This window comes from Balaenoptera ricei, chromosome 15 (assembly GCF_028023285.1).
Source record: "Balaenoptera ricei isolate mBalRic1 chromosome 15, mBalRic1.hap2, whole genome shotgun sequence".
In the NCBI taxonomy this organism is placed as follows: Eukaryota; Metazoa; Chordata; class Mammalia; order Artiodactyla; family Balaenopteridae; genus Balaenoptera; species Balaenoptera ricei.
This window is the reverse complement of record NC_082653.1, coordinates 27,258,888-27,275,890: the sequence shown is the minus strand read 5'-3', so window position 1 is coordinate 27,275,890 and position 17,003 is coordinate 27,258,888. Positions and strand designations below refer to the sequence as shown.

At 38.1% G+C, this 17,003-nt stretch overlaps 1 protein-coding gene across 3 annotated transcripts in view; it reads left to right on the top strand.

Annotated features, from left to right (window-relative positions):
• Positions 1–17,003, top strand: part of TPX2 (TPX2 microtubule nucleation factor) — a 60,084-nt gene that overhangs the window by 6,227 nt on the left and 36,854 nt on the right. For all 3 annotated transcript variants that reach the window (XM_059897601.1, XM_059897599.1, XM_059897600.1), the window contains exons 3-4: positions 8,140–8,308; positions 10,644–10,763. In XM_059897601.1, the coding sequence (XP_059753584.1) occupies positions 8,203–8,308; positions 10,644–10,763 (226 nt within the window). In that variant the 5' untranslated portion in view covers positions 8,140–8,202. The remainder of the gene's footprint in view (positions 1–8,139; positions 8,309–10,643; positions 10,764–17,003) is intronic.

Here is a 17,003-nt window from a genome sequence, read left to right as displayed (position 1 = left end):
TTTCCCACTAGGCCTTTAATTTTTGAAGGTTTCACATCCTAATATTTATTATTTGTGGGAGAGGCAGCGTAGTGACGCTAGCATAACCCAGTAGTTACTTTTGGTTTTGTTCATGTACTTGTGCCATCACTCTTTATTGAGGAGAATCAGACTTCTCAATGGATATATATTTATCTGTTTGTTCCCCTCTTTTGGTCGGGGGGTGGGGGCGAGGGGCTGTATTAGACCAAAAGATAGCTCAAAAGAAGCTTTTTGAAAAAGAGGTCGTTTATTTTTTAATATCTTTATTAGAGTATAATTGCCTTACGATGTTATGTTAGTTTCTTGTACAACAAAGTGAATCAACTCTAAGTATACATATATCCCCATATCCCCTCCCTCTTGAGCCTCCCTCCCACCACCCCTATCCCACCCCTCTAGGTCGTCACAAAGCATCGAGCTGATCTCCCTGTGCTATGGAGCAGCTTCCCACTAGCTATCTATTTTACACTTGGTGGTGTATATATGTCAGTGCTGCTCTCTCACTTCATCCCATCTTCCCCTTCGCAGCCTGTGTCCTCAAGTCCGTTCTCTACATCTGCGTCTTTATTCCTGCCCTGCCACTAGGTTTATCAGTACTGTTTTTTTTAGATTCCATATAAGGGCGCTAGCGTATGGTATTTGTTTTTCTCTTTCTGACTTACTTCACTCTGTATGATAGACTCTGGGTCCATCCACCTCATTACAAATAACTCAATTTCGTTTCTTTTCATGGCTGAGTAATATTCCATTGTATATATGTGCCACATCTTCTTTATCCATTCATCTGTCGATGAACACTTCCATGTCCTGGCTATTGTAAATAGTGCTGCAATGAACATTGTGGTACGTGACTCTTTTTGAATTATGGTTTTCTCAGGGTATATGCCCAGCAGTGGGATTGCTGGGTCATATGGTAGTTCTGTTTTTTGTTTTTTAAGGAACCTCCATACTGTTCTCCATAGTGGCTGTATCAATTTACATTCCCACCAACAGTGCAGGAGGGTTCCCTTTCCTCCACACCCTCTCCAGCAAGAGGTCGTTTTAAAAAATAGTATTTTGGTTTTAAAATTTCATCTAAATAAAGATAAGGTATATTTAGGTTTGAGCCCCCTTTGCCTTTTAACCCCCACCAATCAAATGCAGTCCTAGACTTCAGAGGACATCCCACCTTCAGATGCGTGAATAGTCTACTCTGGCATATCCACTGAGAGGTTCAGACTAACCTCCATCTTGTTTACAGCAAAAATTTATATGCAAGAGTACAAACTTAGAAAAAGAGAAATTAAGGGGTGATATTTTAGTTTATGAGAAGATTCAGCTCAGAGCTTTCCTGGTATACTTAGAGTAGGGTTTTTAATTTACCAAGGTGTTCTTTTTGCACAACTTGTCAGGAATGCTTAATTTTTCTATAGAGCAGAGTTTATTCTGTATTTGTCTAACAGGTTAGTAAGATTTGGTTACATACCTCATTTTTTTTTTTTTTTTGGCTGCACTGTGCAGCATATGGGATCTTAGTTCCCTGACTAGGAATTGAACCCGTGCCCCCTGCAGTGGAAGCGCAGAGTCTTAACCACTGGACTGCCAGGGAAGTCCCTACTTGCCTCATTTTTGAAGGAATATTTATAGGAAAACCCTGTATATTATAGTGACCCCAGATTTTGGAATCCTATAGACCTGGTCTTAAAACTCAATATTGCTACATACTAGTTGGTGATCCTGGAGTAGCTTGGATCTTGGAGTAGTTGAACCAGTTCCTTATTTGTAAGATGGTGATGACTATATCTACCTTATACATTGTTAATGCAGTTTAAATGAGATGGTTTATGTGAAGTGCCTCGTAAAGTGCTTGACCTGAGGTAGACAATCAGTATTTGGAAGTTATTGTTATCTGTAAATGGTTTTGTCTCTCGCTCCTTGACATTTTATATTGATCTACATAAATATCTTTTTTTTTTTTTTAAATTTTTATTTATTTATTTATTTATGGCCGTGTTGGGTCTTCGTTTCTGTGCGAGGGCTTTCTCCAGTTGCGGCAAGTGGGGGCCACTCCTCATCGCGGTGCGCGGGCCTCTCACCATTGCGGCCTCTCCCGTTGCGGAGCACAGGCCCCAGATGCGCAGGCTCAGCAATTGTGGCTCACGGGCCCAGCCGCTCCGCGGCACGCGGGATCCCCCCAGACCAGGGCCCGAACCCGTGTCCCCTGCATTGGCAGGCAGACTCTCAACCACTGCGCCACCAGGGAAGCCCCATAAATATCTATTTTTAAATAAATATGAGAGGCAGTGGGTAAGGACACTCCCTTTAGGGCCTGTCTGGGTTCGAATCCTGGCTCTGCTACTTCTTAGCTTCATGACCATGAACAAATAGTAAATCTTTCTGTGCCTCATTTTCCTCATCTGTAAAATTAAGATAATAACAGTACCTACTTTATAGGATTATTATGAGGATTTAGTGAGTTAATATATGAAAACACTGTTTGGCTTGTCATAAGGACTCAGTAATTAATAGCTATTATTTTTTTAGGTCAATACACAGGAACATTTTATTTTTATACAAAAACACGAAAAAAGAAAATATTTAGCATTTGGTTATGTGAAATTAGTAGTCAGTTTACAGACCATGTAAATGGGAAGCATTATTTCCAAAAATCAAAAGGTTTAACAATTATTGCTGGATTGTAAGAATATTTAATAAAAATTCCAGAAAACCTAATGTCTTCTGGACTGTAAACATAGATTTAGGGGGAAATAATACTGCTTAACTAGTTCTTTAAACTGAAAAGGTATGCATTTATATAGTAGAATACAAAAGTTCATATAGTGAAAAGTCTTCCCTTGACCCAGACCTCCCAGCCTTCTTCCCAGACCAAATGCTGTTAACACTTTTGTGTCTCTTTCCACAATAGTCTATGTATATATAAAGGTATATATGAGTATACATTACCCCTTTCCCTCTTTTTTAAAAAAAATAAATAAATAAATTTATTTATTTATTTATGGCTGCATTGGGTCTTTGTTGCTGCGTGCGGGCTTTCTCTAGTTGGAGCGAGTGGGGGCTACTCTTTGTGCACGGGCTTCTCATTGCGGTGGCTTCTCTTTGTTGCGGAGCACGGGCTCTAGGCACGTGGGCTTCAGTAGTTGTGGCTTGCGGGCTCTAGAGCGCAGGCTCAGTAGTTGTGGCGCATGGGCTTAGTTGCTCCACGGCATGTGGGATCTTCTCGGACCAGGGATCGAACCCCTGTCCCCTGCATTGGCAGGCGGATTCTTAACCACTGTACCACCAGGGAAGCCCTGCCCCTTTTCCTCTTTTATAACCTGAATGGGAGCACACACTTGTGCATTTTGCTTTTCTCACTTAGTAGCTCTTGGAGCTCATTTTGTACAAATCACATATGTAAAGTTATCTAATATTAAAGTTACTTAATATTTCAATATATGGTTGTGCCATAATTTATTCAACTAATCTATTGGTGGAATTTGGGTTTTCAGTTTTTTGGCTTTTATGAACACTGCTATGTGAATTTTCTTGTATTTACATATGTATAAATACATATCTGTAAGATAAATTTCTACATTTGTCAAGATGTATCAAAAAGAAAAATGTAAATTGCCCTCCAAAGGGGCTAGCAGTGTAGCTCCATAATTAGAAAAAGGAAAAAAGGATGTGAGGGTTTAAATTTGAATACTTTCCAGGTGGTTTTCAGCAGCATGCTTTGGTGGAATCATAGTTTTTAGGAGGCTAAGTGGGGTTGCTGCATATTACATTCCTGCCTCTTCCCTCCCCCAGCTTTAGTTGTCTTCATTACATTCCTGCCTGGGAAGTCTTCCCAGTGACCTGGGTTAGGCATTAAGATCATGGGAATCCAAGATTTTCCCATGTCTTCCAGCGTGTTTGTTCACAAGAATAGGAAAACTTCCTCCTTGCAGCAGGGGAATTTTAACCACTGTCAGTTGCTGGAGAATCTTTCAACAGTGTCCTTTGAATAGAAATGTGGTCAAGGAGAGGAAAGGTATCAGTAGGTCAAAAGGCAGTGATAATATCATACGGTAGTGTATTTCATAGCACTCAAAATATCTTATTTGTTTATGGGAAGTAAGTAGGCAGAAAGGTCCAGTGACTTGCCCATTATCATATACATCAAGTAATGCCAGGGAGAGGGCTAGAATTCTGGATTTCTATGTTGGGATTGTTTTTGGCTTTAAGTGACAGAAAATGTGACTTTAACAGCCTACATGAGAAGAGTTTTATTGTCTAGAGGTAGGTGGTTGCTGATATTTGATCATCAGTGATCAATAGCTCAGTGATATCAGGGCCATTGTATGTTATTCTCTTGATCATTTACTCCTATGTATATGATGGCTGCTATAGCTCTAGCCATTACATCTGCCTTCAAGGCAAGAAGAAAGCTGAAGGAAGAGGGCAGGAGCAAGGGCTGTAGCTGTATCAGGTCAGTACGAGTTTTCCTATGAATCCCTCAGCAGATTCTCATCGTTCTCATTGGCCAGAACTGTCTCATGGCTACTCCAAGCTTGGAAGCTTGGCAATCAAGGAGGTGACTTCTGTTACAGTGCACTTCTTACTGTTTTGATGCTGTTCAATGAAAAATTTTTAATCATAACTTGACTTAAGCCACGTTCATTTCTAATTTTCATCTTTTTTTTTTTTGAAACTAATTTATTTATTTTTGGCTGTGTTGGGTCTTCATTGTTGCACATGGGTTTTCTCTAATTGCAGTGAGAGGGGGCTACTCTTCGTGCGGTGCACGGGCTTCTCATTGTGGTAGCTTCTCTTGTTGTGGAGCACGGGCTCTAGGCACGCAGGCTTCAGTAGTTGCGGCAGCCAGGCTCAGTAGTTGTGGCGCGTGGGCTTAGTTGCTCCACGGCATGTGGGATCTTCCCAGACCAGGGCTAGAACCCGTGTCCCCTGCATTGGCAGGCGGATTCTTAACCACTGCACCACCAGAGAAGTCCCTCTAATCTTCTTTATACTTATAGTTTATAGTATATAATTTAAATATTTATACTGTCTTATTTATTGTCTGATAGGACTCCTGTCTAGGTTTTAATTCCTTTGTGTCTGAGACTAGATCTTCTACCTTTTGTATGAGACATATTGTCTCATCCTTGAATATTAGTGAGAAAGGAGCTCCGATATTATCAAGCCCACATTTATGACCTCTAGCAAGTGTGTAATATGAGTGGACTACTAATAAATAGCTTATTGAGTTAAACTGAATAATGAAAGTAGAAATAGGGGAGAATGAAAACTTAGAAGGAGGATAATAAAGAATCCTCTATTCAGGGCAAAAGACTATGAAGAATGGATCTACTTGGAAAGAAATACTGTACTATTTTCTATGCAAATAGAGACTATAACTACATTAACAGGCTTCTCTAATTCATAGGGTGAGAGGGCAGAACGATATAGGAAAAACACTGTGCTGAAGTCAGGGGCCTCAGTTCTAGATCTAATTCTGCTTTTATATAACTGTGTGATATTGGGAAGTCTTTTAATCTCCCTTACCTTCAGCTTCCTCTTCTAGGATGGAAATAATAATTGATGCTTTAGAGGACTGTTGAGGGTTATTAAAATAGTACAGTTTAGTACCTCATGGTGTCTGGCATGTATAATCACCTTTGGGAACTGTTTTTACCATAATCATTAGTAGTGTTGTGTGATCTTGGAGGACCCCATTTCGCTTTAATTAATCTTTATCTATAAACTTAAAAAGTTAGGTGTTATTTAAAATTCCTCCCAATTCCAAAATGTCATATTTCTACACTAAGTTCCTCAGTCGGCACATTGTTATAAAGGTATCTGTGGAGTTCTGGCTTCGGTGAGTTCATAAGAGAGACCATGGGAGAATGAGGTTCTCTGGTGTATAGATTGATGTCACTATGTAAATGAAATATCTGTCAGAACAAATTCCTTCTGAATTACCCAAGTCCACTGAGAGAAACTAATGAAATGATGGCCAAACCACTGAGCAGCAATGAGGTTGGGTGGAACTAATCTCATGATTTATCTCACAGCATAGGTATAGTGGTATAAAATAGAGAAAATGAGCGCTGAGGGCTGTTAGTGCCTAGAAGAGAATGGGCACACCTCTCTGGTAATGCTAGTGGGTATTACTCTTCTGAGGAATGTTTTCACAGTATGTGTCAAGAGCCAGCAATTCCATCTTTAAGAATTTGTCTTGGGACTTCCCTTGGTGGCGCAGTGGTTAAGAATCCACCTACCAATGCAAAGGACATGGGTTTGATCCCTGGTCTGCGAAGATCCCACATGCCGAGGAGCAACTAAGCCCATGCGCCACAACTACTGAGCCTGCGTGCCACAACTACTGAAGCCCGTGTGCCCTAGAGCCTGCATGCCACAGCTACTGAAGCCATGCGCCGCAACCACTGAAGCCCACGCACTCTGGGGCCTGCGTGCTGCAACTACTGCAGCCCGTGCACCTAGAGCCCGTGCTCTGCAACAAGAGAAGCCACCGCAAGGAGAAGCCCGCGCACTGCAACGAAGAGTAGCCCTCACTTGCCGCAACTAGAGAAAGCCCACGCACAGCAACAAAGACCAAATGCAGCCAAAAAACCCCCACAAAAACACAAAACATAAATAAATAAAGAAAGAAAGAATTTGTCTTAAGGGAAGAATTAAGAATATGTACAGAAATTTAGCTACGTGGATATTCTTCTAGTAGTATCTTTAAAGTGAAAATATTGGGAAAATCCTAAAGTAGGGGATAAGTAAATTGTGGTTGCTGATATATTTATATTTATTGACAAGGAATATGCTCACGATATGTGAAGCAGATTCAAAATGTCAATGATCCCATTTGAAAAAACAAAAGTGTGTGCGTGTGTGTGTGTGTGTGTGTGGAGAGAGAGAGAGAGATTGAGAGAGGTATTGTGTGTGTGTCTGGAGCAGTGTGGCATTGTAGATTTTTATGAAAACTATCTTTGTGATCTAATTTTTTAAAATGAGCATGTATTTCTAAAATAAGGGCTTACAGAAAGGTACTTAGTTTAATAAATGTGTGTGCAAGTTATTACTGATATCTACTTCTCTTCCAAGATACAGAATACTTTAAGTACATGTCATTTCATGGATGAAGACAAATGGCTCATTGGGTTTCATAGGGAAATTATTTGCCAGTGAGTGTGGCCTTTCGGCTATTTTTCAGATTACTTCCAGCTATTTTCTTAACCATACAAGGCTGGAGTGGGGGCTGACTTTAAACCTACACAGGTTTCCACAGCACAGAGGACACGACAGTACTTCTGTACACAGTATGCAGAAGTAAAGATGGACCCATATCTCTGACATGTTTCTTTTACCTAATCTGCATGTTGTGCCTTTTATGTACTTTTTTTTTTCTTTTATGTATTTTTTGAAGTCTTTCTCTTCATGCCCAAGAATAGTATTTTTATGAAAGTATTTCTAAAGAAAAAACCTGTACTTGGCAAAACTATATTGAGCTTTTACTATGTATAAGATACTGTTCTAAGCACCTTGATGGATGAGGTATACACAAGTGAGTAAAATTCATCCTTATCTACAGGAACTTAGCGTCTACTAGGAGAGACATTTGCATAGTTAACTAATATAAAATTAGATGGTATAAAAGCACTATGGCTTTGGAGAGGCAACAATTAGGTATGATAGGTGGAAACTGGGAAAGGTTTTACAGAGAATTGGACTGGATTTGAATGATGAGTAAGATTTTGGTTGGTAGGTATAAAATTTAATGGTGTGTTTCAGAAATTGGGTTATTCGGGGCAGAGAGAAAGCACACTGGATGTGGAGGAGACTGGAAATGAGAAAATGGTAGATTGAGGAAAATAAGATAATGAATGTAAAACACCTAGCACAGTACATGGCATGTTGTAGGTATTCATCAAATTTGACCTCTTTCTAATTCCAACATATTTACCTCAAGGAGTGTCTTCAAGTTACTGAAAAAGCGAAGTTTACTGTTAATGTGATTTGAAAAGTAAGGCATATTGCCCAGGTGATTTTCAGAATCGCAAATGTGATTGTAAAAGCAAAGTAATTGTTAGGCAATCAGTACCTTAAGATAAATGTACTACCAAGTTTCTGAACTATTTCTTTCCTTAGGAGGTGACCTATTGAGAAACAAACACTGGGCAAACCTGCTGTTCTGCACCAAGGGTGGGAAAAATGTCACAAGTTACAACCTCCTATTCCTATGATGCTCCAACAGACTTCATCAATTTTACATCTTTGAATGATGAGGAAGATACCCAAAACATAGATTCCTGGTTTGGTAAGTGTCTGCTTTCTCTAGTTGTTTTAAGGGTTAGTGACTTGCTTTGTGCTGGGGACCTTTCAAAAATAGAAGGGATTGTAGATAACCAAAATATAAATTCCTGCACTTCCCTGGTGGTGCAGTGGTTAAGAATCCGCCTGCCAATGCAGGGGACATGGGTTTTAGCCCTGGTCCAGGAAGATCCCACATGCCGCGGAGCAACTAAGCCCGTGTGCCGCAACTACTGAGCCTGCGTGCCACAATTACTGAAGCCTGTGTGCCTAGAGCCCGTAATCCGCAACAAGAGAAGCCACTGCATTGAGAGGCCCGCACACTGCAACGAGGAGTAGCCCCTGCTCGCCGCAACTAGAGGAAGCCTGTGCAGAACAACAAAGACCCAACGCAGCCAAAAATAAATAAATAAAATAAATAAATTTATAAAAATAAATAAATTAAAAAAATATAAATTCTTTTCTGCACCAAGATACTTTGTCATCCACGATATGATAGAAATAATCGAGATGCCCAGTATTTTGGGAATGGACTATCAGTAGAAATCAATGTTTTCCAGTTAAGAATGACAAATATTTAAGCTTTAGGGACATATGGTAAAATCTAGATGAAACAAAGTTGAGTGAAGTTCTAGGACATGTCTGTAGTGATGGCAGTCACATAAAAACTTGCTCTACTGTCACTGGGCATAGAGTATATATAATATTACAACTGGGATGTGGACAGTCTTACTCAGATTTCCCCAGTTTGACTTGTGTTTATTTTTATTTATGTGTATTAAATTCTATGCAATTTTATCACCTGTGTAGGTTTGTTGATCTGCTGCGACAGTCAAGATGTCAAACAGTTCTAACATCACAAGGATCCTGTGTTGCCCTTTTATAACTATATTGATCTCCCTCTTGCTGCTTCTTCCCAGTTCTTTTTTTTTTTTTTTTTGGCCCCACCACACAGCTTGAGGGATCTTAGTTCCCCGACCAGGGATCGAACCTGTACCCCCTGCAGTGGAAGCAGGGAGCCCTAACCACGGGACCTCTAGGAAATTCCCCCCAGTTCATTTTTAAATGGAGGGATTATGCTACTCAGAACCCAATCTCCAAATAGAGATAGGATTGCCTGATGTTGGGGCAGGTGATATGACACAAACTTTGACACCAGATCAACAAATAAGGATGTGGTTTTGTTTTTATATTACGTTGGAATAATATCTGAGCCCAGTGATATGTGAGGCTAGTATTTGCTGGGGCTCCTTCATTTTCTTCTATCTCATGTCCTTATCCTCCTCATTAAAAGAAATCAGTATGTGATGGGGGATAGAAATTAGTCCATTGCAGCTGTACTTAACACTTATAATGCAGTGTCCAAATGTGATGGCATATGCCATTCTCTTGGAAAAGGATTCTAATAAAATCCAGTGGGTATCCTGAGAGGAGGGGTCTTTTGGGCGTGGTGTAGGAGGAAGGGTGGATAAGACGGCCAGCTGCCATACAGAGGTCTTCCCCATGCCCTTGGCCCACAGAAACCCTGAGGAAATAGCTGAGTAGTCTATCTCTTTTTCCAAGTTTTTCTTGAAAACAAGAAAGGAAATATTAATATAACAATACTATTAGATACAGTTTGGAAGAAAAAATGAATCCCACTATTTTTTTCAAAATCACCTTAGTTCTAATATATTACTTTCTAATTTTCTTCCAAATAATCACATCTTTTTACACAGTTGCAATCAGAGTGTACATTCACAGAGTTATTGCTGGGGCTCTCCGCATTGCTAAAATTTCTTTCGGTAGGCTGTTGGTAGAACACACTTTTCACTTCTTTGCACTGGCTTTTGGGCACAGCGGAACCTAAGATAAAATTCCTCAAGAGAGCCTAACTCTGTTCCATCCTCATACACCCCACACTCTCCTAGTTGAGGAAGAACCTCAACACAATTAGACTCTCAGATGTCCCTTGTAAGCCTTGCAGGTCTTGCTGGATACAGTTTTCTTTAAGAGGAACATGATGTATTTAGGTGGTAGATAAGGCCAGTTTATGCTTGTATGGTCCTGAATGTGTATCAAGCAAAGATAAGGAGCTATTCACAATGTAGAGTCTGCACTTCTTTTCTATAATACATTGTTCAGTGTTGCCAGTGTTTTAGTGATAGTTTTTGCAGTCACTATCTCTGACGTATAATGTGTACTTATTCCTTTTTGATCACTAGAACTTTGCTGGTACTTGCCAATGAGTTAGAAGTATACTGGTAGGAAGCTTTATTTAGGCCCCATATTAAGTGTATGGCACTAATTTATTTTGCTTTCTTGCTGATTGTTTACACGATGATGATTTTACCTTTTCACAGAAGAGAAGGCCAATTTGGAGAGTAAGTTTCCTGGGAAGAATGGTACAGGAGGGCTTTTTCAGGGCAAAACTCCTCTGAGAGCAGCTAATCTTCAGCAAGATGTCACACCTTTGAGACCAGGTAAGAAAGAACATCTTAGAAAAAAGCTGCTTGGCAGAATGGTCGAGCAGTATATTAGGAACCTGAGGGATCTGGGGAAATTACCTAAATGATGTATCCCTTGGATTTTAATTGGTGAAATGTGCTAATTCATTTATTCATTTCATGGTGAATGTGAAACTAATGATGTGCTGCATTCTTTTTTTTTTTTTTCCAGTCTTTTGGAAATTAAGCTAACATAGAATTTTATTGCCAGATATGTAACTATTTTCTTTTTATGGCTAGATTTAATGTAACCTAACCTCGGTCTGGCTGGGAAACAAAACAGCAGGAGGGAAGAATGTACTGCTTGCTAACTGTACAAGAATTCTTTGAGTCGTGTATCTGATTTTAAAAGATGATTGACACTTAAACTAGTAGTTACTAAATCTGCAAAATACTGTTTATTTGATTAAAACAAAAAAAAATTCTTTAAATCCTCAAAAATGATTCTTGTTTTGAAATAGTAGCTATATTTAGATATAATTCACATATACAATTCACCTGCTTAAAATGTACATTTCAATGTTTTTTCATATATTCACAGCATAGTTGTGCAGTCATCACCACAATCAATTTAGAACATTTGAAAATTAATCTTATGGGTAAATCTGAAACTAGCCTCAGTCACACCAATAACTAGAGGGCCATATCAGAAAATAGCTGTATTTTCAGTGAACTTGTGTAGTTTGCAGAGTCTGAGTTGCTAGGCTGACTTTTAAATAGTTCATTCATGAGTACAGGTGATATCTATTGAATTTGGGATCTGGACAAGGATCCTGAACTTTTACATCCATCTTTCTTGCATAAGAGGTTAGAACTATGTGCACGTTTCACTTGAGGTGCTTAGAAGCATGGCAGATTTTCTGTTGCTTTGATGGTCTTTGTGCTCTTCTTGAATTGAAAGAGGATGTGATGTACCTAGTTTGTCTGGACCACTTTCAGTTTAAGACTGTTATATCAGCAGTAAGCCCCAGAGCAAGAGACCTCTGCATGGCCCATCATGTGGCAAAGACCATGTACACTGCTTCCATGCATGTATACCCCTTGGGCCCCACAGTCTTTTTGTTCTTTGTTAGCACACATTCTTACCTGTCTCATTAGTGCTATTTCTTCTGCCTTGAATACCTTTAATCTAACTGAAAAGTCCTTACTTATCATTCAAGTTCCAGCTCAAATATCTTTTTTCTCTAATTGATTCCCCTTATTTGTGTTCTCAAAGCACTTTTCAGACCTCTATTTTGATTTCAACTTTCTATTGTGTTGCTAGTACAAAGAAATACAATTAATTTTTCTATGTTGATCTTATATCCTACAATCTTCTAAACTCAGTAGTGTTTGTATCTTTTTTGTATATTCCATCAGATTTCTACGAAGGTGATTATGTTATCTGCCTTTTGTTTCTTTTTCTTTCTTGCATACTGCACCTTTAGTAGGATGCTGAATAGGAGTAGAGAAGTAGACATGCTTGTTTTTTTAAAAAATTTATTTATTTTATTTATTATTTATTTTTGGCTGCGTTGGGTCTTCACTGCTGCGCGTGGGCTCTCTCCAGTTGCGGTGAGCGGGGGCTACTCTTCGTTGCGGTGCGTGGGCTTCAGTAGTTGTGGCTCGCAGGCTCCAGGGCGCAGGCTCAGCAGTTGCGGCACACGGGCTTAGCTGCTCCGCGGCATGTGGGATCTTCCCGGACCAGTGCTCGAACCCGTGTCCCCTGCATTGGCAGACGGACTCCCAACCACTGCGCCACCAGGGAAGTCCCAACATGCTTGTTTTATTCCTGATCTTAGGGCAAAAACATTCAGGCTTTCACCATTAAGTATGATGTTAACTGTAGTTTTTTCATAGATGCCCTTTATCAGGCTGAGGAATTTCCCTTCTATTCCTATTTTGCTGATAATTTTTATAGTAATGGATGCTAGATATTCTCAAATGCTTTTTCTGCGTTTATTAAGAAGTTTACATGATTTTTTTTCTTTTTTCTTTTATTCTTTAACTATGTTCAGTTATGCTGATTTTCCAATTTTAAGCCAACCTTTCATTTCTGGGATGAACCCCCAATTGGTCAGGATGGTATTTTTCTTTTTATATATATTTTAGGTTCAGTTTGCTACATTTTTTTGTTAAAAATTTTTTCATCTATGTTTATGAGGAATAATGATCTGTAGTTTTCCTTTCTTATGATGCCTTTGTTTGATTTTGATAGAGTAATGTTAGCCTTACTCTATAAATATTCCCTTCTCTTCATTTCTCTGGAAGAACTTGTGTAAAATAGATATTATATCTTTCTTAAATGTTTGGTAGAATTCACCAGTGAAGCCATCTGGGTCTGGAGTTTTCTTTGCAGGAAGGTTTTTAACTAAAGATTCAATTTTTTTAACAGATATCGATTATCTGTTTCTTCTTGAATGAGCTTTGGTAGCTTGTCTTTCAAGTAATTTGTCTGTGTCATCCAAGTTGTTGAATTTATAGGTGAAAAGTTGTTCATAATGTTTCCTTATTATCCTTTTGATACTTATAAAGTCTGTAGTGATATCACCTCTTTCATTCCTGATATTGGTAATTTCTGTCATCTCTCTCTATTTTCCTAATCAGTCTGGCTAAAGATTTATCAGTGTTAATAATCTTCTCAGAGAACCAGCTTTTGGTTTCATTGTTGTTTTTTTTTTTTTCCTATTGTTTTTCTGGTTTTTAGTTCATTGATTTCCATTCTGTTCTTTATTATTTCCCTTCTATTTACTTTGGGTTCAATATATATATAAAGTTTCTTAAGGTGGCAGCTGAAGCCATTGATTTGACATCTTTCTTCTTTGTTAATGTGTTTCCTGCTGTAAATATCCCCTAAGTACTGCTTTAGCCACATCCCATAAATTTGAAATGCTATGTTTTTATTTTCATTCCATTCAAAATACTTTTAATTTCCCTTTTGAGATCTTTGACCTATGTGGTTTTTTTTGTTTGTTTTTTTATTTTGGCTGCGCGGGCTTCTCTAGTTGTGGTGCACAGGCTCTCTAGTTGTGATGCACGGGCTCCAGAGCGCGTGGGCTCAGTAGTTGCGGCGCGCGGGCTTAGTTGCCCAGCAGCATGTGGGATCTTAGTTCCCAGACCAGGGATCAAACCCACGTCCACTGCATTGGAAGGTGGATTCTTAACCACTGTACCACCAGGGAAGTCCCGACCTATGTGTTTTTTTTAATTGTGATATAATTGACTTATAACATCATGTAAGTTTAAGGTGTACAGAGTGTTGATTTGATACATTTATATAATGCAATGTAATTAACACCTCTATCATATCACATAATTATCATTTCTTTTGTAATGAGAACAATTAATATCTAGTCTCATCAACTTTGAAGTTCATAATACAGTGTTGTTGACTATACCATTTATGCTATGCATTTGATCTCCAGGACTTAATTTATCTACTAGTTGCTAGTTACCTGTGTGTTATTTAATTTCCAAATATTTGGGGTGGGGGTGGTCCAAAAATCTTATCTGTTATTGATTTCTTGGGGGATTTCCACTGTGGTGAAAGGACATACTTGTATGACTTGAACTCTTTTAAATGTATTGAGACTTGTTTCATGGCCCAGAATATGGTCTGTCTTGGTAAATGTACTGGGTGTACTTAAAAAAAAAATGTGTATTCTGCCGTCCTTGGGTGGAGAGTTACATAAATGTCAGTTGGGTCAAGTTGGTTGATAGTGTTGCTCAAGTCTTCTGTTTCCTTATTGATCATTTATCTGATGGCTCTGTCCATTATTGAAAGTAGGGATATTGAAGTCTTCAACTATTATTGCTGAATTGGCTATTTCTCCCGTGAGTTTCGTCAGTTTTTCCTTCAGGTATCTGGGTCTCTGTTGTTAGGTATGTATATGTTTATAATTGTTACATCTTTATGATAATTTGACCACAACATATTTTTGTAAATGAAGTCTTATTGGAATACAGCCATGCTCATTTGCTTATATATTATTTGTGGCTGTTATAATCTTACTGATTTTTCTGTCAACTTGTTCTATCAATTAGAGAGAGAGGTATTGAAATTTTAGACTATAATTGTGGATTTGTTTATTTCTCCTTATAGTGGTATGTGGTATGGATAAAGAAGATATGGTATCCCACTTGATCATGGTGTATGATCCTTTTAATATATTGTTGGATTTGGTTTGCTAACATTTTGTTGAGGATTTTTGCATCTATGTTCATCAGTGATATTGGCCTTTTTTATGATATCTTTGTCTGGTTTTGGTACCAGGGTGATGCTGGCCTCATAGAATGAGCTTGGAAGCATTCCTTCCTCTGCAGTTTTTTGGAATAGCTTGAGAAGGATAGGTGTTAACTCTTCTAAATGTTTGGCAGAATTCACCTGTGAAGCCATCTGGTTCTGGACTTTTGTTTGTTGGGAGTTTTTTTTAAATTACTGATTCAATTTCATTGCTAGTAATTGGTTTCTTCGTATTTTCTATTTCTTCCTTGTTCAGTCTTAGGAGATTTTACATTTCTAGGAATTTGTCCATTTTATTGGCATATAGATGGTTGTAGTAATCTCCTATGATCCTTTGTGTTTCTGTGTTGTGAGTTGTAACTTCTCCTTTTTCATTTCTGATTTTATTGATTTGGGCCCTCTCTCTTTTTTTCTTGATGAGTCTGGCTAAAGGTTTATCAATTTTATTTATCTTCTCAAAGAACCAGCTCTTAGTTTCATTGATCTTTTATATTTTTTTTAGTCTCTATTTCACTTATTTCGATTTATTCATTTCTTTCTGCTCTGATCTTTATGATTTCTTTCCTTCTACTAACTTTGTGTTTTGTTTGTTCTTCTTTTTCTAGTTCCTTTAGGTGTAAGCTTAGGTTGTTTGAGATTTTTCTTGTTTCCTGAGGTAAGCTTCTATTGCTATAAACTTCCCTCTTAGAACCGCTTTTCCTGCATCCCATAGATTTTTGGATTGTTGTGTTTTTGTTTTCATTTGTTTCCAGGTATTTTTTGATTTCTTCTTTGATTTCTTCAGTGATCCATTGGTTGTTTAGTAGCATATTGTTTAGCCTCCATGTGTTTTTGTTTCTTGCAGTTTTTTTCTTATAGTTGACTTCTAGTCTCATAGTGTTATGGTCAGAAAAGATGCTTAATATGATTTCAGTTTTCTTAAAGTTACCGAGGCTTGTTTTGTGGCCTAGCATGTGATCTATCCTGGAGAATGTTCCATGTGCACTTGGAAAGAATATGTATTTTGCTGCTTTTGGATAGAATGTTTTCTCTCTATATATATGGTCTGATGTGTCATTTAAGGCCAGTGTTTCCTTACAGGTTTTCTGTCTGGATGATCTGTTCATTGATATAAGTGGGGTGTTAAAAGTCCCCTACTGTTATTGTGTTACTGTCAATTTCTCCCTTTATGTCTGTAAATATTTGCTTTATGTATCTAGGTGGTTCTCTGTTGGGTGCATATATATTTATAATTGCTATATCTTCTTCTTGGATTGATTCCTTGATCATTATGTAGTGTACTTCTTTGTCTCTTGTAACATTCTTTGTTTTAAAGTCTATTTTGTCTGATATTATTATTGCCACTCCGTTTTCTTTTGATTTCCATTTGCATGGAATACTCTTTTCCATCCCCTCACCTTCAGTCTGAGTGTGTCTTTAGATCTGAAGTGAGTCTCTTGTAGGCAGCATATATATGGGTCTTGTTTTTGTATCCATTCAGCCACTTCGTGTCTTTTGATTGGAACATTTAGTCCATCTGCATGTAATTATTGATATGTATCTACTTATCGCCATTTTGTTAATTGTTTTTGGGTTGTTTTTGTATGTCAGGTTTTGTTCCTTTGTTCTTTTTTTGTTCTCTTCCCTTGTGGTTTGATGACTGTCTTTAGTGTTATATTTGGATTCCTTCTCTTTTTGTGTGTGTGTGTATCTATTACAGATTTTTGGTTTGTGATTACCGTGAGGTTTATATTTATCAATCTGTATATCTCTTTGATTATTTTAAGTTGCTGATCTCATAATTTCAAATGCATTTTAACAACCCAGCATTTGTACTCTCCTCCCCATATGATTACTGTTTTGACATCATATTTTACATCTGATTGTTTCGTGTGTCCCTTAACTGCTTATTGTAGATACAGATGATCTTACTACTTTTGTCTTTTAACCTTCCTATTAGCTTTGTATGTGGTTGATTTACTACTTTTACTGTATATTTGCCTTTACCAATGAGA